This window comes from Macrotis lagotis, chromosome 7 (genome assembly GCF_037893015.1).
Source record: "Macrotis lagotis isolate mMagLag1 chromosome 7, bilby.v1.9.chrom.fasta, whole genome shotgun sequence".
Taxonomy (NCBI): domain Eukaryota; kingdom Metazoa; phylum Chordata; class Mammalia; order Peramelemorphia; family Peramelidae; genus Macrotis; species Macrotis lagotis.
Genome location: NC_133664.1, coordinates 98,591,654 through 98,618,996, shown reverse-complemented (window position 1 = coordinate 98,618,996; position 27,343 = coordinate 98,591,654). Strand labels below are relative to the sequence as shown.

The 27,343-nt window shown below is 35.4% G+C and overlaps 1 protein-coding gene across 1 annotated transcript in view; it reads left to right on the top strand.

Moving 5' to 3' along the window:
- The window catches only part of CNTNAP2 (contactin associated protein 2), a 2,968,630-nt gene that overhangs the window by 1,893,282 nt on the left and 1,048,005 nt on the right, over positions 1-27,343 (top strand). Inside the window, exon 12 of the mRNA XM_074193472.1 lies at positions 14,376-14,495. Within this exon, the coding sequence (XP_074049573.1) occupies positions 14,376-14,495 (120 nt within the window). The remainder of the gene's footprint in view (positions 1-14,375; positions 14,496-27,343) is intronic.

Sequence of the window (27,343 nt, the reverse complement as noted above, 5' to 3'; positions counted from 1 at the left end):
GGTCTAGCTTCCAGGAAATGAACTGGCACTAATAGATTTCTAGGAGACAAACAAAGAAGTTGAAATTACTTGAGGCAAAAATTTGCCCTCATTAGAAAACAGGGCAAAGGAATCACCACTCATTATATGTGAAAGGGGAGAAGAGTTGTGAATTGCAAAGGAGAAAAAAGAAGGAAAATATTTATATATTTAGTTTTAAAAATGGAATGGTCCTTAAAAGGAAACTTCTTGGGAAGGGGGGGAGGCAGAGCCAAGATGGAGACAGGAGAAGAGCCTCTCTTAGGTGCTCTCTCTGATATTTCCAAACTTATAAAATAAAGCCTCTAACTAAATTTTCGAGAGACAGAACCCACAGAGGGATATAGTGAGACAGTTCTCCAGCCCAAGGTAGCCTGGAAAATAGTGGAAAGGCTCTACTCCACAGGGTTAGAAGGGCCAGCCTCCAGAATGAAGGAACTTCAGCTTCCCAGAGGCAGACCTGGGAGCTGGGGCTCACAATAGAGGGGCAGTTTCCTGACCTACACCTGGGGGAGCACTGGGCACAACTTGGAAGATCAGCAGGAGTTCTTCTGCCAGTGTGAGCATGTGAAGTCCAGCCCTCAGGTCACTCAGCAAGCAGGGTGGCCACAGCAGCTCAGATCCAGGACCCTGAAGCAGGAGTCCCCAGGCTTGAGTGCTCAGCCTAGGTAGGGGAGTGCAGAGAGACTTCCGAGGTCTGTCCTCTGAATCTGGAACAGGACTCTGGGGCTCTGACCATATTCAGATCCTGATCACAGCCTAGGCCCCCCATAGAACAGCAGCCCCCCCCCCACCTCAGCTCTGTGGCAGAGGGTTGTGATTGTGGTCACTCACAGACCAGGAGGGAAGACAGAGCTTCACACAGGGAGATCTTTGTGAGGGGAAGGGTGTTTCAATAATACTCAAAAGCTCAGGAAGCACCCCAAAACCAGGCACAGGCTGGTGAAATGAGTAAGCAGAGAAAAAAGAGGAACACCATTGAGAAATACTTTGCTTATGATCCCAAGAGGGGGTCAAAACATTCAATCTGAAGATGAGGAAGTACAAGCTCCTGCATCTAAAGACTCCAAGAAAAACAGAAATTGGGCTCAGACTATGACAGAGCTCAAAAAAAGATTTTGAAAATCAAGTGAGGGAGGTAGAAGAAAAATTGGGAAAAGGAATGAGAGAGATGCAGGAAAAACATGAAAAAGAAGTCAGCAGCTTAGTCAAGGGGATCCAAAAAATGCTGAAGAAAATAACATGTTAAGAACCAGCATAGGTCAAATAGATAAAACAGTTCAAAAAATTATTAAGGAGAAGGATGCTTTAAAAAAACAGAATTGGTCAGATAGTAAAAGAAATAAGAAAACTCGCTGAGGAAAACAAATCTTTCAGATGTAGAATGAAACTGAGGGAGGCTGCTTATTTTATGAGAAATCAAGACACAATACTTCAAAACCAAAAGAATGAAAAATTAGAAGAAAATGTGAAACATCACATTGAAAAAAACAACTGATATGAAAAACAGATTCAGGAAAGATAATTTAAAAATCAGTGGAATACCTGAAAGTCATGATCAGGAAAAGAGCCTTGACATCATTTTCAAAGAATTACTACAGGAAAATTGCCCTGATATACTAGAAGTAGAGGGCAAAATAGAAATTGAGAGAATCCACTAATCTCTCCAAGAAAGAGATCCAAAAAAACCAACCCCCAGGTATATTAAAACCAAGTTCCAGAATTTCCAAGTCAAAGAGAAAATATTACAAGAAGCCAGGATCACACAGGACTTAGCAGCAACGACATTAAAAGCTCATAGGGCTTGGAATATAATATCCCAGAAGGCAAAACAGCTTGGAATGCAACCGAGAATCAACTACCCAGCAAAACGGAATGTCCTCTTCCAGGGAAAAAGATGGACTTTCAATGAACCAGGGGAATTTCAAATGTTCCTGTTGAAATGGCCAGAGCTGAACAGAACGTTTGATCTTCAAATACAGGACTCAGTTGAAGCATAGAGAGTGGAGAAGAGTATAAAATATGAGCGACTTGATGATGAACTACATGTATTCTTGTATAGAAAAATGATACTGATAATGCTTATATGAACCTTCTCATTTAGTAGAGCAGGTAGAAGGAGCTTTTATAAATGAAGTACAGGAGAAAGCTGAATTTGGAGATATAGTATATTGTAAAAATGGATTCAATGGCTAAAAGGAAAATGTAATGGGAGAAAGAACAAGGAGAGGTGGAATAGGCTAAGATAGTTCATATAATAAGATTTTTTATTATAATGAGCTATTGCAATGATATGGAAGGGGGGAAGGTGGTGGGGGGAGAATGAGGGAACTTTCACTCTCATGAGAGGTGGCTAGGAGAGGAAACAGTATATATACTCAATGGGGTATAGACATCTAGAATAAGAAGGAGAGAAGGGGGGGATGTAAGTGATGGAGAAGAGGTTGGACCGTGGGGGAAGAGTGGTCAGATATAACAATTTTCTCTTTTACTTCTTACAGGGGGCTGGCATTAGACAGCCTGTCTGGGACCACAGGGCCCAGTGGATGCTGGGCCTAAAGGGTGGTATATGGGCTCAGGGCCTCTTGGTCCCAGGGCCGGGGATCTGTCTGCTGCACCACTCAGCTACCCTACAGCACATTTAAGAAGAGGGACAGAGTGAAAAGAAAGAGAAAATATAGCATATGCTAGTGGGGAAGTATGAATGGAGGGAGTTGCGGTCAGCAATGGCAACAGTGGAAAAATATGGAAGTAGCCTTTGTGATGGACTTATAAAAAATGTGATCCACCCTTGACAGAGCTGGAAGTGTTAGAACACAGACTGAAGCACATTTATTATTATTATTACTTATTATTATTATTATTATTATTATTATTATTATTATTATTATTATTATTTGGGGGGGTTGTAGGGAAAATGGGGCTGGGTGGCTTGCCTGGGGCCACACAGCTGGGTGGTAGTTGGGTGTCTGAGGCTGGATTTGGACCTGGGTGCTCCTGGCTCCAGGGCTGGTGCTTTGTCTGCTGCACCATCTGGCTACCCCTACTAGAATTATTATTATTATTATTATTATTGGATTTTTTTATTTTTGCAGGGAAATGGAGTCGGTGTGGCTTGCCCAGGGTCACACAGCTGGGTGATTGTTGAGTGTCTGGGGCTGGTGCTCTGTCCACTGTGCCACTGGGCTGCACCTATTTATTATTATTAATGATAATGATAATTGTAATTGTAATTTTTCCCTTTCCTTTATTGCTCATGCAGGTCTATATTTTGGGGGGTATTATGTTTACTCTTAAACAAGAATATTTTAGTAATGTATAAAAATCATCATCTGTACAAAAATAAAAATAAATAAATAAATACATTTTTAAAAAAATAAACTTTCTTTTTGAGGTGTTCCAAGAAGCAGAGGAGTGATGATGTAAAAAATGTCTTGACCTGGAGGTTCTTAATTCAGAATGTCATTTCATGAGTCTTGACTACCCACTCAATATAAATTGTGGAGGGCAGCTAGGTTGCACAGTGGATAGAGCACCGGTCCTGGAGTCAGGAGGACCCTGAGTTCAAATCTGACCTCAGACACTTAATAATTACTTAGCTGTGCGGTCTTGGGCAAGTCACTTAACCCCATTGCTTTGCACACACGCATATATATATATATATACGTATATATATACGTATATATATATATATATATATATATGTGTGTGTGTATGTATATATAGTGAGTCTGGAAGATCTCAACTTTAGCAAAGGCAGCTACCGCACTATCACCATTTCTCTCATCAAGGAACCATTTTGATTTGTCAGCACTGGATGGGAGAATAGAATGAAGTTATCATATGAGGTTAAGGAATTTAAAACTATAGAACTATATCACCTCGTTATTTTCAACTGTAAAATGGGAATAATATTAGCACCTACCTTCCAGAATTATTGTGGAACTCAACTTATACAATGTGCAAAGTCCTTTGCAAAGTGCCTGATACATAGTAGGCATTATATAAATGCAAGGTATTATTATTATTATTATAATTATGATCAACCTGGAGCTGGAAATCTAATGAGGCATTGATTTTTGACCCAATGCTATTTACCATTTTTGTCAGTAAATTAAATCAAGAATAAACAATATTAGGGTAGCTAGTTGGGGCAGTGGATAGACAACTGGGCTTGGAATCAGGAAGATTCATATCCTTGAGGTCAAAGTTAGCTTCAGATACTTACTAAATATATGATCCTGGGCATGTCATTTAGCCCTGTTTGCCTGGGTTCCCCCTTTTGTAAAAATGGGCTGAGGAAGAAAATGTCAAACTACTCCAGTATTGTTGCCAAGAAATGGGGTCATGAAGAGTCGAACAAAAACAAAACAGCTCAACAACAACAATATATAGTATGGTTTCAAAGTTTGCAGATGATATGAAGCAGGGAAACATAATTAATTGGTTAATAGTGAAAGCCAGATTCGAGATGTGGAAGGAGCATTAGAATAATTCTAGGAGCATGAAATTTCTTAAATATCAGTGTAAAATTTTTACTTGAGTACAAAGAATCAGTTTTACAGGTATCAGATGGAGGAGGCATAGATAGACATTACTTCTGAGGTTTTGGTGACAGGTAAGCTCAGGTTCGGCCAGTACTGAAGACAAACTGAATGTGATTTTGGTCTGCATTTAAGAAATGCATATTCTTCCAGGAATAGGGAGGTGATAGCCTTCCTCTACCCTCTTCTCTTCAGACCTCATCTAATATATTGTGTTTAGTTCAAGGGCCCATCATTTAAAAAGACTATTATTGATAAAGCTGAATCTAGAGGAGGGAAGCCAGGATAGTGAAAGTTGTTGAATCCATAGTACATGGGGAGCTGCTAATTAGAAAGGAAGACTGGAGGGTCGACTGGCATCTTTGCTCTTTTGAGGTATTTCAATGGCTGCTAGGTAAATCATTAGTCTTCTTTCACTGAATCTCAAAGGGGAGATTCAGGTAGAGGTTGCATAGGGGCAAATTTATTCTCGGTATTAGAAAAAAATTAATAACAGAACTATCCCCTAAGTGACATGTCCTGCCTCAAGAGGTCTTCAGGAGTTGGGTGACAATTTGTCACAAAAAATTTTAGTAGAGTTCTTTTATGTCTGTGACATATTGGATGTCCACTGAGGTCACTTCAACCTCTCAATTTCTGTGATTCTGTGAAGGCAGCTGGTTTCCTAATTTCAGGAATTTGTCTGCTGCAGAGCTTGTCATATACAAATAATTAGAAACTTTTGCTTTCTTGGGAACTTGGGAATAGTCTAGACTCTGACTTTCTTTCCCTTCTCCAGAATCCCCAGTCTCCTCTAGATTTAGGGGGACAACAATCTATTGTGAGCTTCTAATTAATATTACTTCACAAAGGAATAATTGTTATAAAGAGAGAATGGCACAGGGTAATTCCACATATTAGCCTGAAGAATAAGTGATTAAACAAACTACAGAATTTTCTTTGTGCCAATAATTATATAACTATTCCTGGAGGAGATCTTGCAATTTACTCAAACCACACATTCAAGCTTTGCCCCCACCAAAAAAAAAATCCCAAAGAGACAGAGAATAGATGAGGTTAATATTTAAGTGCTAATGAGGACAGCACTATTATACACTTGCATTGTGCTAATGAACAAAATAATTGCAATGTTGTAGTTGAGAATGCTTGGGGAAGAGAAACGGGGCTCCCTGGGTCACTGCTGCTTCTCTTACCTCAAAAGTCTCATCTTGTAGCTCTGTTCATGTGGAACCACAATGGTCAGTTTAACCACGGGCAATTCAGTCTCTGGAAAACTAGCTCAAGACCCTGACCTCATAATGATTGGTATAAGACAAGTCATTTAATATGGAACCTCTCTCTTCCTAATAGTAAAACTTGTTAGAGAAGCCAGGTTAATATCTGAAGGTAACTCAGTCATTATAATGAATCCAGTAAAAAAAGAGAATTAGCTTACCCTAGGAAAACTGTACACAGTCAATAACTCCTATTTTTCTTTTTGTTGTAAACCAAAAAAGGTCTCTGTTGTTTCTGGGAAAGCCTCTAATATGTATTACTCAACTTAATACTAGGTAGGTGCACTGATGATCAATGATAATCTTTCATCATTGTAATCTATAGATCAAACTCTCTCTCCAAAACTTGTCTAATTTGGGGACCTTTCATACCATTTACAGCAATGAAGGAGATAGATGGAAGTATTAATATCCATTATTGTTCAATAATTTCAGTTGTATCTGACTCTTCATGACCTTATTTGGGGTTTTCTTAGAAAAGATACAGGAATGATTTGCCATTTACTTCTCCAGCTCATGTCACAGATGAGAAAACTGAGGCAAATGAGGTGAAGTGCCTTATCCAGGGTCACACAGCTAAGTATCAGAGGTCAGATTTGAATTCAGGAAGATGAGTCTTCCTGATTCCAAGCCATGTGTTTTATCCACAGTGCCCTCTAGCAACCCCTATTAATATCCACATTTCCTCAAAAGATGGCTATCAACAAACCTTACAAATTTTTAAACTTCCAAGAGAGTAAACATAAAACTGGATTTGTTTGAAGAGTGAAGAATGTTGGAAAAAATTCACACCTGAGCCTGTTGAAAGGCAAAAGAACTCCTTTCTGTTTCACTAGAGACCTTTCTATTTCCAGATACTCATACTACCTTGGGTGTCATTTTATTGAAGGTCTTCAAGGTTGGCTCTTCTGATTCCATCTTTCTGTCACTGTCATTTGCTTCCAGCCAGCATTGTGGCCCTCAGGGATGGTGGGCTAGTTCTCTGCTTCCTGCCATCAAGATCTCCTTTCCCTGATATTCTTTGACAGTTATTCCTATTCTTCAGGAGATTATAACAGCAAAACACTTTTATATAGAGAAATGTTCTAAGCATTGGGGGGAGATTACAAAGTTTAGGTTAAATGCGGTCTCTTCTCTTATGAAATTTACTATATCGTCCCTGTAAACCAATGTGAAACAAATACTTATAAGTGAAATAAAAGAGCATTAGAGTAATTGCTCATGGTCACCCTCCATGTACGAAAAGGTATGACTGTGATTGAGTACATAGATAAACTGATGTGAATTCAAGAATAAGAGTAAAATATTACATTATGATTTTATTGTACTTTTCAGAATCCGTGGTTTTTAGCTTTATATTAAACTATTAGAAATAAAAATCTTCATTTCTTAAGTATAAAGTTTTTTCCTCTGTTTTAGTAAATTCATAGCATTTACCCAGAAATATGAACTACTTGTGCATTCTTTCTGACTTATAGATTTTATCACTATGCCCCACTATGCCCATTCTGTGAATTTTTAAGACTTTGTAAGAAATGCTCTCAGTCTCTGACAGAGACTTTCCTTATGCTTGCAGTTAGTAATATCTTGAACTGACTTGTATTAGTAATCCACTCTAAAAACATTTGATTGAATGTGTCTAGGTCTTTATCACTGTGTTCTAGAATACTAAAGAGTTGAACAAAGCTATTTTTGTTTAATTTTTAGAATTACTCATTTTACAAATGGGAAAACTGAGACCCCAGAGAGCTGATATCATTTTCTAATGGCCACATGGCTGTTTAGTGGCAGAGATAGAATGAGTAATGAATAAAGAATCTGAATTGAAAGAAACCTGGGAGATAACGTACTCCAAACCATTTCTTTTCTGGGTAAGGAAACTGAGGCAGAGAAGTAAACATAAGTATGTGCTACAAAATTGATATCTGAATTAATATCTCTTGACCCCAGATTCAGCTTTTTTTTCTTCCCAAATCCTCTAAATCCTTTTCCCAATTCTAATATTTACTAGCTGATTGATTGTGGACAAGTTCTGAACCTTAGTTACTTCATTTGTAAAATGGAGTCAGTAATAGTAATTCTGTGCCTTTGTGATGTAATGGAGGGAGGGCCAGGTGTGGAATCAGGAAGACTCACCTTCCTGAGTTCAAACATTGCCTTAGACAATAACTCTGTGACCCTGAGCAAACTTAATCCTGTTTGCCTCAGTTTTTTCATCTGTCAAATGAACTGCAGAAACAGAACTGAAAATGAAAATTGTCAAAACAAATTTGAGAATTGTTTGAAAGGGATTGCTTTGTATTCTGTAGAATACTGAAATTTATTATTATTTTACTATTTATTTTTATATTACTATTATTATTTATTACTATTATTAGTACATCAGTGTCCTAATTCCTGGTCTGATTTTCCTTCTACTAAATAACTTTTTGTCTAGCGTTTTTATCCAGAAAATGCATTATCAAGGAAAAAGGATCCTTCTTGGCAATGTAGACTTCATGGATGTACATTTTTTATTGCATCTAAACACAGCTTATATGTTCATGGTGGAGCCAGATGCCTCCAAGGGTGGCTATTAAGACTGATCTAACATAAAATTTGTCAGAATGGCAGCTGGGGTCAGAGCCAGAGGTGCTTCTCCTTCTAGTCATAGATTTTTTTCTTACTAACTGACACTCATAAAAAGGAATCATCCTAAGATCACAAGTCCAGGAACGGCCCACTATCCTTGCATCCACTACATCCCAAGGCACAGCTTGGAAGAAACTAAGCATCCTATTATGTACCTTCTTAGGAACTTGAGACTATGGGGCTGAAAGGGAGCAAGAGAGATGCAAGAGTATCTAATGGAAGATTCCTTCCTATCTCCAACTGAGCAGAAACAACTCAAGGGGAAAAGCATTTTTTTTTTTGCAGGGGGAGTGGGACATTTGGAAATCATTTGTTGAATGATATACATTGATTAGTATTTGGGACACAGGAATAAAGGCTATTAGCATTACAGCAAGAAGGAGCCAGCATATTCTTGGTATGCTGTCTAATGATATTAGAGAGGAGATAGACCCTGTGGGGAAATATTAGAATGAGTAAATTGGTCAGCGTTATAAACACAGTATTTGGGAAGTGCCTTGATACATTAGAACCTGTTTTTAGGGTGGAAGGTATGAGCATAGAGACCATGTTATACAGAGTTATGACCTGATGTCTGCCTCTCCTCCTTATACGTGGTCTTCCCCATCACCACATGAACAGTGTGTAGTAGCAAAGAATGAACTTTGGTATAAAAATTCTGTCCAATTATATTCTGTCTAAATAGTTCACTATTAATCTCTTGATTTCCATGCATATTTATAAACAAAGGGCTTTGTGAAATGTGATAGCTGCACAGGTACCACCTCCCCATCAGGTTGGTGGGAGTCATGTGGGGATATAAGGAAACTCTACAAAGTCACAGATTTGTAATATCTTGCATCTAGGAAAGGGATCTTTATTGCTTTTTAAATTCATATTAAATGTTTGTTTAAAGATGAATTATCTCTACCTTGTTCATTGAGATTAGAACAAAATCTCTGAACTCTTCTAAGTTCATCTGACTACTACTACCCCTTCTATCCACCAAAGGCTCTCCATATTAATGCTGCACCTAATGAAAGTAGCCTGCTTATCTTGTATCACTCAGAACTCCTGTCCTTAAGGGACCTGCTAACTCAGAAGTGCTCTATCATGTTCAGCATTTTTTTTTATTTAAAAAAATTCCATTCTCAGTGGATAGAGCACTGGCCCTGGAGTCAGGAGGACCTGAGTTCAAATCTAGTCTCAGACACCAATAATCACCTAGCTGTATGACCTCAGGCAAATCACTTAATCCCACTGCCTTGCAAAAAATTTTTTTAAAAGTTCCAGTTTTGTGATATTAATGATCATCAAGCAACAGAATTTTAATATCCATATAATATAAAATAACAGCCTATAAGAAATTGTGAAGTTCTTCCATAAACTTTTTAAAAATCATATAAGTGTTAAATTTAAGGAGTTAATGAAAAATGCTTTGTATACTTTTTTGTTGAATTTAAGTAAATGTTGAAATATGTAAATGAATCATCATTTGAGGACCAGCTTGAATTAGGGATAGCTGCTATGAGTGGAAATTTTAAAGAAGGATTTGATTAACAAACTCCAAAAATCCTAATGAGAAAACTTGCTCCAGACAGTCTGGGATATATGATGGCATGTTTGTTTAGCAGGGTGATAGATGGGAAGAGACACATGGTAGATGCTCCACAAATATTTAAGGAAGGTATCTTTCCTGTGTCATCTAATTTAGTCATGCTGATGAGGAGGGGGTAAATTTACAGACTACACATGGTATTAATGATTTTTCAGATCTGAATTTTTGGCATGATTTGAAACTCATTGACACAGTATTAATATTGAGCTACCTGGACTTCTTATCAGAAAGGTAGAATAATTTTAGATATTTAATCTAGGACCAGAAGTTCCAAAAGGGAAAAAAATTACCTTGCCAATAATCAATGGACTTTATTTTACCCTCAGTCCAATTGCTTTGCCAATATTCAAGAGCTGATTAGTCAACTATTTAGTATTCAGGTTTTTGATTGTTCAGATTCTTCAACAGTTATCTTTTGAACCATCAACAGTCTCTAGAATCCAACTCTAATTTTATGAATGCTTTTCAGATTATATAGAGCATTCAGATTATATAGAGCATTGTCTGAACTTTTAATTCTTAAAAAAACACAGGACATATATTGTAGTTTTTTAAACTCAACATTTTGCCCCTAAACTTTTGTATGTTTCCAAGAGGATATTATGGTAGAATAGTTTCCATTGCCTACAATTTGATTTGTCTTCCTTTAAGTGAATGGTCATCAGTGATTCCTTCTTTCAGTGTAAACAAACAGCAAAAAATTCCTATTGACTACCTGCCTATCATGTAAATGAGGTTCCACTCTACTTTTCTAGTTTTCTTATACATCAAAACTCCAAATATACTTTGATCTATAGTGGCATCTTTACTGTTTCTTGAATTAGCCACTTTAACCACAAGTTCTGGGCATTTTTCACTAGTTGTCTCCTTGCCTGATATACTCTACCTCCTCATTCCTATCTTCTGGTCTCCCGGTTCATTCAAGTTCCAACTAACATCTCACTTTCTATTGGAAGTCTTTTCTAATACTTCTCCATGCCATCTACTTAAGTCTTTTGACTGTATTCAATTTATAGACAATTTTAATTATTCTACTAACTCTAGTATGTCCTTCAATTTATTTGTTCTAGATGGTTTTCATTTTATCTCTTTCATTAACCTTGAAGGCAGGGACCATTTTTTTTTTGGCTTTTCTTTGTATCCCCATTTCTTAGCCTAATGTCTTAGATGTTTATTGACCAACTAGATTACTTTTTCCTATAGACAAAAAGGAGGCGCTGAAGGTTTTTGAATATGTGGATGTTAGATCATTTTATTAGGTGTGGGAATGTGAAATGTTTAAGTGAATGACTGATAAGTAAGAGAGATAATGGACAGCAAAAATTATGCTAACATTAATTATACTTTGATACTAAAGTTTAACCAGTACTAATCAATTGCAATAAAATTCAAAGCATAAAAAGAATCTTGATAACACAGGGCTTAACTGAAATGGCAAACAAAAAGAAGTGTCTGTCAGAAGCAACAGTGGTTTAAAATAGATTCTTTTTAATGAAATCTTATGAAGCATAATGGATAATCATGAACACTGTCACCTCAGTACAGGGAAAAGGAGTTGGAGGGTAGAATAGATTTCAATACAGTTTACAAAAGATCCACCTCAGCAAACTTGTCCAGGTGTAGATAAAGGATAAAAATTGAGAGAGGACAACAAATATGAAAAATGAAACAGAACTTCAAGAATTTTTCATAATTTCCTTTTTTTCACCAACAATAATCACCACATTTGAACTCTAATTTGACCATTTCTGAGGAGGTAGAAATGATACTGATGAGAAAAAAATGGGAAATGTACCACATGTAATATGGAAGTGATGGAGCATATATAGAACCAAGTATACATATAAGAGTTCTGTGCTATAAATAGGTGACACAGTTCTGGAAATGTTGAAAATTGATTTACAAAATATGTGAAGGAATGAAAGATCCTGGAGCTGTGACAAAAGTCTCAAACATTATTAATTCCAAAGAAAGAGACACACCATCAGGAATATCAGTACCCAACAACCTATAATCCTGCTTATTCATATCATCCATATATTCATTGAAGACATCCTATATGATGATATTAGCAGTGAATAGGTAGGGTTTTGCAAATATATATAAAATGCATATATACACATATGTATTTACAATAATGAACCACATCTTGACTTTCACAATTGAAAGATGTAGAGAACATAAGATCTCATTGTGTTTATTATTATTTAAAAACATGTAATTTGGTAGGACAGAATCAAAGCAGGGTTTTTTTAACCCAGATCTGTGAACTTGAATTGGTTTTGATAACTACATTTCAATTGTCCTTTGTACCATCATATATTTCTTTTTATTTACTTAAGATTATTCCCAGAATAGGTCCAGGCTACTGCTAGCAAAAGTGTACACAAAAAAATCTTAATCTCTTCCTTGAAGGTTCTCTTCTATCAGTGTATCTCCTATCTGCACAAGGATTCAAAATTGCTTGAAAGATGAAATAGCATAAATAAAACCATTTAATCATCTCTTGTTCATAAATTTCAAGCAAAGTATAAAACAAGGAACTGGATCCCTACTGGGATAGAAGATATTCATCACTGAGTCTAAGTTGAAGAGAAAATATTTGTGTTTGTGGTCCTCTATATGTTCCTGATTGAGAATAATTTTATACTATATCAAGTCCCATAATCTCCTGAATCTTTAAAGATCTTTAATTCAAGAGTTTGGGTTGACCACCAAAGCAGGAAAAACCAAGTAGATGAAGAATGTTCACATTTATGACATTCAGAGAAGCTTGGAAAAAATAAAAAATATTTTTAAAAACTCATTTTTCTTAAAATGTCAGCAAGTGTCAACTACTTATTCAAGAAATTTTATCACTAAAGAAGGGAAAATAGCACGGAAGCTAGAAAAGATAGAAATAACCTTTCAAAGATTAATTTTTTAAAGATATGAGAAAACTGTGAAAATTGTAAGGTAGTTTGTCAAGGAAGTTTTTTTTTTAAAAAAAGATAAAATGGTGGTGGGAAACATAGAGGAATAGAATTTTAAGCACTAGATGCTATCCCCAGGGATTGATGCGGTTGAGTACCAATGTGGGAGTAAGGCAAAGAACAAAGGGCAAAAAGCAAGCCTCCACAAAGGAAGAGGAGAGATGAAAACCAAAAATAAAAAATGATTCACCAAATTCCATCTCTTCCTGTTTCACAGAACATCACATTAAGGCATCTTATGTGCATTTTCCAAAGATTATTAAAGTGAATGTACTAGAATCTTTTTTTTGCCAGAAAATGTGCACATGTGAACTTAAAAAAATAAATTTATTTGCCATTAAAATGCCAATCCAGAGCTGTTAAAAAGTTTTCTCTACAAAATTCTTAAAGAACTTCTATCAAGAAGAAATATAGATGGCCACCTTTTATTTCTGGAAAACAGGTGCAGTCCCTTTGAAAAGAGAAAAATACGTCAACCTCAGCATGGGAACAAGAAGGAAAACAACTAAAAAGAACATATAATTTAATTACATTAGTGTCTCTCTTTCTGTGAAAGAGAGATTTGATGCAATTAAAGCACCTGTAACAAATAAAATTATCCAGGGGGGTATTTCTTTTACACTTCTTTTTTCCTGGAGAAAAGGAGAGCTGGGAATACATTATCTGTGTTAATAGAGTTAGCTTTCTTTAGCCTCTTATTTCTTTCAGTTCCTTATCTGGCTGATATCTCAAAGGATAGTCATCTTTAACCTGATTATCTATAACTTAGTAGGACCTCCCTTCCCTTATGGATTTTTTAAAAAATTAAGCCAAGCACAAAAAGGAGATTAATTTTTTTTAAAGGCGAGGTGGGTAAGCACTAAATGAAATGAAATTTAGACTGGAGATGAACCATATAAAACACAAACATTTCATTTGTTTAGTAATTGATCAATTGATTGACTCTAAACTGCAAAGCTGTACCATCTGGTATTATGACAATAGAGAGAAATTAGAAACATCCAATGATTTGCTTGATATAATTTCCAGGTTTGCCCAGAAAAAATGTTAGCTTTGCAAGAATATTTCATGGTCATTCAAATGGAATTATTTTCCTTTGGGTTTTTAGGGTAGAACAGTATGCAAATATGATGCATTTGCCAAGCCATTGAACTTAATTTGGGGTAGGTAACAGGTTGAGAGTATTGGGAAGAATTATAAGTGAGAAAAGACATTGTCTTAAGCAATATTTTAACAGACATTTTGGGTAAATATGAAATGGAAAAAATCAGAGAAATTTTGATAGGGAATTATGGTTTTTGTTGTACTTAGGTCAATTATGGTTTGTTTGTTTTTTCAGCTATCTATGAACTCTCCTGTGAAGCTTATAAACACCTAGGCAAAACCTCAAATTTTTACTGGATCGATCCTGATGGCAGTGGGGCTCTGGGGCCTCTGAAAGTTTACTGCAACATGACTGGTAACTATGTCATATTCATGTTATATGAAGACAACTTAATGATATGTCAAATATAAAAGGTGTCCAGCGAAGTTTAGTTTTGTATTTTGCTGCATTTTTTATTCTAGCATTTATTTATTTATAAATGTTATAAATGTTGTGATAATCTCACAAATGAAATCACAGCAATCCAAAACCACAATTTAGTTGTCAGACATGTGAGATTGTTCCTGGAAGTGTAAAACCTTAGAGCACTACAATAGAAACCTTGCATTCCAATTTAAGCAATCAATGGTATGTATTTAAAAAAGTCAATACAAAGAAAAAAGGACCCCAAAGTTAAATATTCTAAGACTGTACTCAATTGGAGAAAGACTGTTGAGGCAGTACCACACTTCATTGTGCTGGAAAGATAAGGGAGGATTGTGTGACTGGTTTGCACAGGCATTTTAATTAAACAGAAATTGGTGATTTTTTTACTAACATATGCTATATTCTGATTTTGAGTGTTATTCATATGTTTAATTTTTATTTTGGTAATGCTATACAGAAAATAAGAAGTAATATAATTTAGAAGACTGAGAAAGGTCAAGAAGACCAGGGTTCAAGCACCACCACCTCTAACCCACTTTCACAATTGTTAAATATTTTAGTGTCTTGTGGCTAAACTCTCTAAGTTAGAGGCATTAAACCTGCAGTCCATGGGTCACATTTAGCTCATAACAGCCTTGAGTCAGACATAAATGTGATTTGGGACTATTTAACATAATTTGAAAATACAGTAAACATTATTATATTTTGAAAATAAGTTAATATGCAGCCTGCAGGAATCCTTATGTACAGAGTTTTATTGTTATTGAGTTGTTTCCATAAAACTCAACTCTGTGATCCATTTGGGATGTTTTTTTTTGGCAAGTACAAGTGTTGTTTGCTATTTCCTTTCCTTCTCTGATTCATTTCACAAATGAGTAACTAATGGCAAATCGGTGAAGTGACTTGCCTAGGGTCACCCAGCTATTACATATGTCTATGGCCAGATTTGAACTCATATGCCTTCCTGACTTCAGGTCCAGTGCTCTCTCCATTATATCAACTAGCTATAAATTAATACAAATTAGTCATGTCTTTTCTATTTGATTTTGACATTACTACTCTAAGACTGTAAATTTTGGTCTGACTCTTATTTAGAGGAATGAGTTTTGAAGTTAGAGTACTAACCTGTTGTCTTGAGATTGGCATTGAAAATCCCAGTTCTGTCACTTAATGTGTGACCTTGGATGAATCACTTAACTTCTGAGACCTTCAGATCTTAGACCAGATGATCTCTACTGTCACCTCAAGTTCTTAGTCCATGATCATATGAGATAGATTAGGAAAGTATCTGTATTGAGTGGATGGAGTTTTGACAGTGAACAGCTTCTGTGTGAAGGAAATCAATGCTCTGGGGCGGGGGGGAGAGAGAGAGAGAGAGACATAGATAGAGAAAGAGACACAGAGACACAGAGACAGAGAAAGAGACACAGAGACAGAGAGACAGAGAGAAAGAAGGAAAAAGGAAGGAGGTAGAGGGAGAGACAAAGAGACAGAGACAGAGGAAGAGGCAGAGAAGAAAGAAGGAAGGGAGGAAGGAAGGAATAAAGGGAAGGAGGGAGGGAGGAAGAAAGGAAGGAAGGAAAGGAGGGAGGAAAGAAGGATGGAAGGGAGAGAGGAAAGGAAGGTGGAAGAGAGGCAGGTTTGAAGGAAGGAAGAGAGGAAGGGAGGGAAGGAGGAAGGAGGGGAGGAAAGGAGGGAGGGAAGGAAGGAAGAAGGCTTGAAGGAAGGGAGGGAGGGAGGAAGGGAGGGAGGAGTGAAAAAAAGGGAAAAGAAAGAAAAACACTTTCAGCATCCTTAGCCTTTACATCATTAGGATCCCAGAGAGAATGCTAGTTTTTCTTTTGTCCATCTAAATCTAAGGGAAATTATACATAAACCCTGAAAAAAATCTACCCATTATTTTCCAGTAAAAAAAATTATTGGAATTTCCTACTTGGAGAACAGAGGTGAAGTTCTGGCTCATTCCTTTTGCAACTTAGGCCTAGTTAATAAGATTTTAAGTTTTTTGGAACCTCCTTGGACTTTAAAGGTCCAAGGATAACTCAGATTTTTTTTTTCAGAAAAGAATGAAAATTTTCTATTACAGAGTATTCTAAAAGTCTTAGTGAAGTTTTAAGCTATTAGATTTTATTTATTGGTTATTAAATCTTGAAACCACATTAAGATCTTTGGAACATCCTGTTACATTGGTTCCTGGAAGCTGTTTTTTCCCACCTTCATTCCTGAGTAAGTCAAGTTAAAAAAAAATAAGCATTTATTCTGTGTCCACTATGTAATAGACATTATGGATAACTTTGACACTAGCATTTGTGGAAACATGTCATCAAGAGTGATCAGTTGACTTTGAGGTTCCACACACATGCATCAGACTGGGAAAGATGATAAAAGAGGAAAAATGATACAGGCACACTGGGATGGCATTAATAGTGCTATGAATTCCAGTCATTAGGAAAAGTAATTTGGAACTATACCCCAAAAGTTACTAAGCAATGGATACCTTTTGACAGTAGACTTTTGCTTCATACTGAACAAAGGAAAAGAAAAAGTTCCTTTTCATATATATAATTTCTGTGTGTGTGTGTGTGTGTGTGTGTGTGTACAGACACATATTTTTCCAGCTTTTTTTTTTCTTGTAGTGATCAAAAACTACAAATTAAGGGAGTGTCCTCTTGTTTGGCCAGTGGCTGAACAAATTATGTCATTTGAATGTAATGTAATATTGTTGAACCATTAAGAAATGATAAAAATGGACAGAGGAAACTGGGAAAATTTCTTTCATTCAGTATGGATCAAAGTAGAATTTCCTTTGCATAACATTCAAATTAGTCTCATTTGAAATTTGAACTTCCATAGCATTCTGCGGCAGTCCTGATTGTTTTCTCTAATGCTCTTTTGTTTTGCTTGAATTAAAATTCAGGGATCCACATGGGTTACATGTAGAATTTCCTTGAATGTGCTTTCATACATTTTGTAGTATGACCCATCTGACCTTCTGTTTTTCTGTTTCTATGAATCTCTCTCTTTTTTCTTTCTTGTTCCCTTTTTCTTCCATCTCTCCCATTTTCTTGTTCTTGCTCTTTATTTCTTCTTAGTTCATTTCCCTCTTCCTATAGTTTTGATTTTGGTTGTTGGTTATATTTTTCTTTCCCCAGACTTTCAAATGAAAACTTTATCTCTATTCTTCTGATGGTACTGTTAACCTCTTAAAAATAAACTTGAACTTTCATTGATTTGTGTCATTTACTTATATGAATCACTACCACTTTCTAAGTCAGTAATAGTAGTGATATTTGCAGTATGTGTACATATATTACATGTATAGAAGCACTATGTATATGCACATATAATCATAATATATATATATATGTATGTATATATATATATATACATATTGAGGTCTGTGTTTTTTTCACAGTAGAATTAAGGACAACTGACATTTCTATCATCTTTCATGTTTAAAAGTCTGTTTACTACATACATTATAACATTGTTAATTTGGTTATTCTAATATTTACTTACAATGTGGAAATTGAAAGTCAATGAAGTTAAGGGAATCTTTCCAGTGCATTATATGAATGATTTTATAGAAAATACAGTTGAAAGATCAGAAAAAAAGAATTGGTAAGTAGTAGAAAAAGGGGGATTTACACAGATCTTCTAACTCCTAGCCTGATATTCCTTTCACTACATCATGCTGCTTCTATATTATTAATAAGTAATATCAGGAACTAAAGCTATACTCAATAATATGCCTTAAACCCAGTTTAAGACCTTCTGAATTCTATGCATTGTCATTTGTTTATGTTTGCTGTCCCCACTTTACTTTGCAAACACTGTGACTGTGTTCACATGCTGGAAATTTCATTTCATTTTACAAGCCAAGTAAAAAAAAACATTTTGTGCTCTGGATTATGAAGTGTGAAACCCAAATATAGAACACCTACTGGGTTCTTCTTGCACTAATTTTGTGGTTTTATCAAAAAAGCTATTGAGTTTGTTTACATGATTTGTGTTTTTTAAAGCCCTGGGACCTAGCTTATCAAATTCTATTATTGCCCATAATAGTATGAGCTGTTCTTTCCTCTTTGTTCTAATACTTAGAGATAGCTGATTACTGTAGTCCCAAAACACATTATTTAGAATATGCTCAGAACATGCTCAGAACTGAGTGGGAGGTTTACTAGGAAAGGAATAACAATGGCTGACTACACCAATAGGTCTAATTCATGGCAGAAAAGTCAATAATTCAACCATTTTCCTATTGATACTGTTTGCAATCTTTATGTGATATTAAAAATATCTAGAATACTTAAAAGATAATAGAAACAGGATTTAGGGATATAAGGAAACCTAAAAGTCACTTAATCCCACCTTATTTTTTTCAGGTGAGATAAATGAGAACTCAGAGGTAAAGTGAGTTGCTCAAGGACACCAAGTCTTGTGACTAATATTGGTTTGGGGGTTTTATATTTTTCCTTTCTTATCATGGGAAAGCAAAACAAAACCTGAAGGTTTGCATTTTTCCATGCTCAAGGTATTGTAAATTCCTACATGTTTAAAGGGCAATGCCAGTAAGAGGAAATATGGTGTAGTCAATTCAAATATGTGACCTTGAGTAAGTAAATTTTGCCTCTCCATACCTCAATTTCCTTATCCCTAAAATAAGAATTTATTATCTAAGATTCCTTCTTTATCTTGACATCCGTACTTCCATGATCTATAATCCAATGCCTCTGAGCTCTAGGTTATCACCCTTACTCCTACAGGATAAGTATAATACTTGTCTTATTCCTTTTCTGAATTTGACAAATAAAGGAAGACATTAGACTGGGATCTAGAAAAACTGGATTGAACCCTAACCCTTTTAGCTCTCCAGGTCATATTGGACAGCTCATTCTGCCTCACTATTCTCATCTTCTTATCTCACGGGGTGATTATGAGGGTCAAATAAGGGACTATATTAAAGTGCCTCAAAAATAAAACTATAAATGTTGATGAAATAAATATTAAGAGCTAAGAATCAATTGCAAATATTTATTTGGAATGATGCTATGGGTTTAATGATATATGGGAACTTTTAATGATGCAGGCAATTTCCCCCATGTCTTACTTTTTCAGGGTTATACTCCTGAACCTTGGATTGAAGCTTTATATATTAGTGATGTCTATTATATTATATTGCTCAGATCTCCTCAGAGTCTCTGGGTCTATTCTTTTGAACCTCAGGGAATTTTAACATTTTATACTCGTCATGGTGCCTCTAACTATCTCTAGCTATTATTCCAAATTCTGTTACTGGATCTTATTTATTACTTTTCTTACATATAAGTAACATATTTAACACATTATCTTCCCCATCTATTTTTCATACTGTTGTCATGTAATTATATAGTATATATTACAAATCTCATGCTGATGCCTGAATTCTAGTATATGCTAAGTCCCTTAGCCCTCCCTTTCCTTGTTATTTATCATTTGGTCTGTAGCTATTTCTGCCAAATATTCTATTTCCTAGCATTTCAACTATTGCATTTTATTAAAAATATTTTGAAAATGAAATTGATAGCTAAGTTGTTAGAGGATCTATATTCCTTTTAGATCCTGCTTCAACTATGAGTATTTTTCCTTTGATAGACCAGCTCCTAAGAATTTATGGAAGGAGGAGGTTCTTCTCTATCTACCTTGATTTCTTTCTTTGGTTAATGTCTGCCCTGGTGGATCAAGAACTTGTCTTAGTTATGACAGAGAATTCTATCTCACATTGTCTATAGCTTCCCCACAGAAAACGTGACTTGAGAATGTTTTGGATAGAAACAATCTGTCAATTAGTATGTAACTTAGGTATTTGCATTGCTTCTGCATCCTATTGGTCTTCTTATCCTGAAATTTCAATTGTATGAGTTTTCTTATCTGATATTGAGACTTGGGGGAAGTACAGTTTCTCCTTTGCTCTGAACTGTTATATACATTTCTAGATGAAGGTTTGATTATGACAAAAAGTTCATTGACTGATTGATAGGGTCATTTAATTATAGTTTTGGAACAGAAAGTGATATTGGAAGCCATCTAGTCCAACCCCCTCTTTTTTATGAATGAAGAAATAGAAATGGGGAGCAGGGAACAAGTGCTTTGCCCAAGTTTATATTTGTATATATGGTAGAGAGGATAAATATAATTTAAATTATGATTTCTTTGTGAACCAGAGCTGTTTGTTTTTTGGTGTGGTTGCTTATTTATGTTTTGCCTTTGTATCTCCAGGATTCAACAGTCCCCTTTACATAGTAGGCACTTTATAAAGTGGATTGCATTCTGACTTCTTCCTTAACCTATGATTACTATTTTGTTCTTTTATTTTTTTTTTTTTTGGCAAGGCAAATGGAGTTAAGTGGCTTGCCTGAGTTCACACAGCTAGGTAATTATTAAGTGCTGAGGCCAGATTTGAATTCAGGTACTCCTGACTCCATGGCTGGTGGGCTATCCACTGTGCCACCTAGCTGCCCTGTTTTCTGTTCTTTATGAGTATTTTCCCCTAGACTTGTTCCCCTTCTCATCCCAGGTACTATTTCCTTCTTTCCATCCTTACACTGATGCTCAACTCTTCCATACTCTCCTGAACAACTCCCCTTTGTTTGAGAGGTCTTAATACTTGCAGTCTCATGACTTTACTAATCTCTCACTGTCTCTTTTTTAATTCTTTCCAATTACTCAGACCCTCCTGCAGCCATTTCAGTTCATCACCATCAGCATAAATCTTCTAACTCAATCCACTTCACACAACTTCAATTGAAAAATCTGAAAACTCACAGATCAAACCAAGCTCTTTAACTACTCCCTCCCTTTCGTGATTGCCCACTCAGGGAAGGGGGTCCCCTTTGGATTCTCATTCCACTGATGGTCTCTGACCACCTGTCTTTCTTGTAAACTTCTTTACTCTCTCAGCCATAGTGATAGTGAAATACTGCCACAAGATTCAATGACTTCATCAGTTAAATAGGTTGAAAGGGAAATATAGCCAAACACAGAGAACTAACTAAAAGGTAGTTCCGCGGATTTGGGTCCAAAGCTGGCATAGAACAAAGATGCTATTATTGAGATATTTAATACACATAAAGCAGTACAATAGCTCCCATAACAACACTCTCCTTCAGCATTTCCTGCCCTACTCCCACAATCTACCTGCACAATATTGATAAGTAAACCTTCACAGAGTGTTGTTTCTGTACTATCAATCATTGAATCATTAAAAAAAAAATCAAATCAAGGAGACACCTTGGAGTTCATTAAGTACCTTTGTAGACTGTAGGTTGTAGGTTGTAGATTGGTCTAATCCCTTCATGCTGAGGCTTGATAAAGTTAAGCAATGAGGTCTATAGAAGTGTCGTAGGTCAGTGGCAGACATGGGATCAGAACATGAATCCTTTTAATTCTAGTCTTGTGCTTTTTCTACTTTGTCCAAGAACCTATTATTGCATAGGGCAGTGAGCCATGACTTCATCTCATCAAGTCTATGGACTATTATTATAGCAACCCTTATTCTGGTTCAGGTGGTTATTTCCCCCTCTTTGCTGAGCTTTTCTGATTATTTTTCCATTATACTAGCTTCCCTAGTAGTAGTATATAGTTTTCACAGGACTTTGGGGAGAGTGACTTGAAGAAATGGCTCTTTATTGGTGGAATTTCAGAAAGTGTCCCCACTTTTGGTAGTTGGCCTTCCCACCTATATCAAATATTACTACTATTCTGTCTGGTTGTAAGAAGAGTCCTATAGCAATGTTACTCAATATCTAGTGAATTTCTTATGAGATTTTCTTCTTCAGTTTTTCTTTCTGAAAAGATTGTGGTTGTCTGCCACATACAGTGGTGTACATTTCTTCCCATTTAATTCAGTAAACCAAAGCATTTGTTGAATACCCTCTGTGGACAAAAGATTCATGATAGGTGCATAAGGAAAAGGGATAGGGACAAATCACCAAAATGAGTAAGACACAGTCTCTACTTTTAAAGTATAACCAGTTTTGAATTAGAAAACTTTAGCAGGCATCTCATCTTACCCAAAACACCCTCAGTCTAGGAGGAGAAATGAGGCACTTATACAAATAATTGCAACAACAGATTGCAAACTTCTTGAGGCAAGGAACTGTCTTTTACCTTTCTTTGTAATTTCAGTATTTAGAACAAAACAGACACAAAACAGACAATGAACATGGAAAAAGCTAAAGACACTACAAGGAAGAGGACAGATTATATGAGGAAATAGTATTTTATTTGGGTCTTAAAAGAAGGAAGGGATTTCAATAAACAACTCTGCCGGTCATCAGTGAGTAAGGTCATAAGCCAAGTCTGACATTGATATCCAAAAAAATATTAATGTGCATTCTCTATCACCCTCTGCCAGAGACAATTACAACCAGGAAAGATTTCACCCACCCTACTTTTCTATGATCTCCATTAATTTCCATTGTCAGATTCAAAACCACATTAGAATGAGAATCCAGAGACTTGTTATTATGTACTAAATCTGTTCTTTTCCAGTTTCTTGATTTTTCAGCAAGTCATTGTAATGTTTTCCCTTTTATTTCCTAATCGATTCAATGAAGAAGTTGGTAATATTCACAATACTTACCTCACAGAGTTGGGAAATGTCTTGCTCAAATCATCATAAATCATTCTTTTTTCTATATTAGACTTTATTAGAACTATATTCACCATATTTTTTGAATAAATTTAGCAGTTTCAGATTGATATGAAAATGACCTCACTAGTCTCCCTTCTGGAATATCATTAACATGGATTATTTGACTCCAGTTCAATTTGCCTTTGGCCCTCTATGCATGTCCTTATTCATATTGATTAACTCACCTATCTTGGCAGGAAATTAAAGAAATTAAATAATGCAAAGTGCAAAAAATTTGTCAATATTTCAAGGTTCTCTTTTTTTTCAATATTTCTAAGGGATATTGATTTAATACCCTGAAAGTGCTAGGTTAAATATCTTTTGCCACTCATAATTTTTTAACTCCTCTTACATCAAGAGGACAGTAATTTGTTGAATTGGAATGCAAGTCAGATATAAAGGATTAAACTCCCTAAAATTTCAAGTGCTTAAAAGTTATATATTAACTATGGCTGCTCATTCAAGGAAAATTAGAAAGAAAATTCCCTCATTAAATTCTAAAGTGACATTTTCAATATCTATAGATCAGAAGATTTAAATATTACCTTCTTTGAAAATATAATATGAATATTATAATATAATATAAATAATATAATATAAACACTAGGCCTAGAGGAAAAAAATGTCCTTGATTAGTTTAAAGACTACCCATAATTAGACCTGACTCTCTTTTTTGAATTAAATTTTAGCTCAACAAATCACTTCTAAGAGGAAAAATTTGGTAAGAAAATTTCTAGAATATCAGACATTCCAAATAAATGTAGTGGTGAGTCCAAGTATAAATGGCACAGAAGAAAACCCATCCATATCTTTATACTCATGTAAGTTCTCATCAAGTGTATGCTAGAGGCAGCTGATAAGCTTTTCATTAAATTTTTAATGTTAAACCTAAGAAATTGGGACATGCTTGATTTCTTTTACTTTATTAATTATCTAGATCTGAGAAACTGATGAGCAAAATGTTAATAATGTAGATTAAACTTAGAAGTTTATTGTGCATTCATATCTTTTTCATAGATCTGATTGTTATACATTTATCAACACTGTCCTCATTCTCACCCGTACCTATTCTCTTTTTCAATGTCCCGTTTTTCCTTTATGACCTACCTTCTCACAACACAAAATTTTCCATCCTGTGTGATACACAACATAAGTGTATGAAAAAAATATTTTTGGGGGGGCAAGGCAGTGAGTTTAAGTGACTTGCCCAAGGTCACACAACTAGGATATTATTTAAGTGTCTGAGGCCAAATTTGAACTCAGGTCCTCTTGACTCCAAGGCCAGTGCTCTATCCACTGCACCACCTAGCTGACCCCCCCAAAAAATATTTTAAATTTTGATTGTACCTTAGATGTCATCTAGTCTTATCCTTTCTGAGGCCTAGAGTGGTTGAGTAATTTATCTAAATTTTAGATAATATATTTATATATATATATATTATAATAAATATTAATATATTAGGACTTGATTCTTGATTGCAAATTCAGTGTTCTTTCTACTAATAGTAATGAGAAATTTTGAAATGATACCTTAACCCAAACAAATGACTTCTGTGATGGGAATTCCTGGCCCCTGGGAAAATGTTTTTTAAAATTTTTTTGCCAAATCAAAGAATTAACTTTCTCTTCCTATATTTAGAGCCAGCACTATTTTCTTTAGTTTAACTTTTTCCCTGAGTTTGTCTCCAGAGTATTACAGAATCTTAGGGGAAACTCATTCAAACTCATTCAAACCAAAGTCACATAAAAATTTTTTCCACAGCATTTCTTAAGGATATTCAGTGGAGAACTCATTATCTTCTAAACTCATTTTTCCTTACATCAAGCATAAATTTGAGTTTGCAAGTTCTACCTGATGCTCCTAGTCCCCCCTCCAGAGGAAAAAAAAAACAAAAGGAATTAAAACTTTCAAAGTTTTGATATAACTTTCAGATACATGAAATAATATATGAAATATAACCTTCAGATATATGAAAACAGCTACCCATGACTCTTTGCTATATTTCTCCCACAACTAAGTTTACCCTTTTCAAAACATTCTGTCTAGTTTCTTCAATTGGCCTCATATAGAATTATGCCAAGGTACTTCTCCATCTCAGTTACTCTTTTCTTGATCACAGCATTTTAGATTCAGAGACAAAGGAGTCCTTATCCTTGAATTCAAACACAGGTATTCTGACTCCTCCTGCAATGAAATTTCTCCTAGATGATGTCTGTTTTGTAGCTTGGTCCTTCCAAAAATGTGGTACCAAAAATAAATGCAATACTTCATATATGGTTTGACCAGGGAAAAGCCCAGTGGTGGTATCATCACTTTCCTAGATCCAGACATGATACTTCACTTATATTTCTTTGGCCACCAGGTTTGACCAGGGAAGAATCCAATGATACTTTTACATTCCAAGCACATTTTTTTACTTATACTCCTTTGGTGACCACCTCTGCTTGTTGAATTGTCCCCAGAAGTAACATTTTGAGAAAATCCCAAGTCAATCAAGCTTAATCCTTCACAGTTCTCCAAACTTCTCAACCATTTCTCAGTATTGATATCTTTTCCCGCCCACCCCCATTTGTTTCTTTTTTTATGAATTCCTCCAATAGAATGTAAATTTAAATATAGAGACTGCCTTCCTCCTTTCATTCTTACTCCTGGGGATAAGCATGATTACTGAAACAGAATAAGCATTTAATAAATAGTCTGTCTATAGACGAATCAGTAGATTAATTGGCCTTTCTCTCTGTTTTTCTATCTTAATGCAGTCTATCACTTTTCTGGCTACTACATCACAGTGTTAGCTGATATTTTGCTTGTAAGTCAAAAAATAATAGCCAAATCTTTCTCATATTAGTTTATATTTAATTATGTTTCCCCATTCTTGTGAAATTAAGGTTTTTGAACCCATGCAAGACTTTGACCATTTTTAATTTCATCTGGTCAAATTCAGTCCAATTCTAGCTTGCTGAGATATGATGTGGATCCTATCACTCATTCACTTTGTTAACAACTGACTATACCTACTGCTATGTCATTTTCAAGTTAGATTATCATGCTGTCTTTGGCTTTTTTTTTTTTGCAAATTACTGATGAAAATGTTAAATAGTGGAGGCAGAGCCAGAAAAATTCAAAACATAATCACTAGTGCTTCTGTCCAGGTTGAAATCCAACTCTGAATGACTGTGACCATTTAATCAGTTTCAAATCCACCCAATAGTACTAACACTCCTTTCACCATCTCAGTTCATTCTGAACTTTAATATTACTGATACTGGACTTTTATTTAGACATTCTGTTTGAAACCAGATGATCAAACTCTCTGGCAAAATTCACATTATAAAATAAACTCCCTTTTTGATGCCCCCCCTACTTGGAATCTGAGTACAGTTATTCTTTCCTAACTCCTTCCTTTAGTTATCTTCTTTTGTTCTTCACCTGTACTGTACCACTTGCTCTGAAGTTAAGGAGAGCCCACTGTCTGGGAGAAAACAATGAAGGAAGTAAATTTGTCATGGGCAACTTTCATCGAAAAAGTGATTTGTTTTTTTCCTTGCCAAGATGGCATCTACTTTTTAAACCTACATACTCAATCTCACAGGTTAGGGATGATGATTGATTTCATTTCTCATGGTTTAATCTTATTCAGAAATTAAGTTGCTCATAGAAATTATTAACAAATCTAAAACACCAGGTTTTTCTCTCCTGTAATTCAAGTCTTCATCCAGGAGAAAATTTGAAACAGTTTTGGATCAGGGTTGAACCCTAGACTTTTCTGTATCTCCTATACCATTATCAAACATTGATCATCCTTGCTTCAGTCCCATTTTTGGCAAATTAGGAGATAAACAGCTCAAAATCAATTAAAGGTGACCTTTTATAGTAAATGAACAGCCTTTGAAACTAATTAAAATAGCTAGTACATAACTTCAAAGAAGAAAATACACTGGATTTAAATATCTGTACTTTCAGATGGAAAGAAAGGAAGTAAGGAGAAGAGCTAAGCCTTTGACTAATAACTTGTAGCTTTGGTCAGCACACATTAGACATACCTATTACTATTGTTAAAAGAAGCATAATACTAGCAAAATGAGTATTCATTAGAATGAT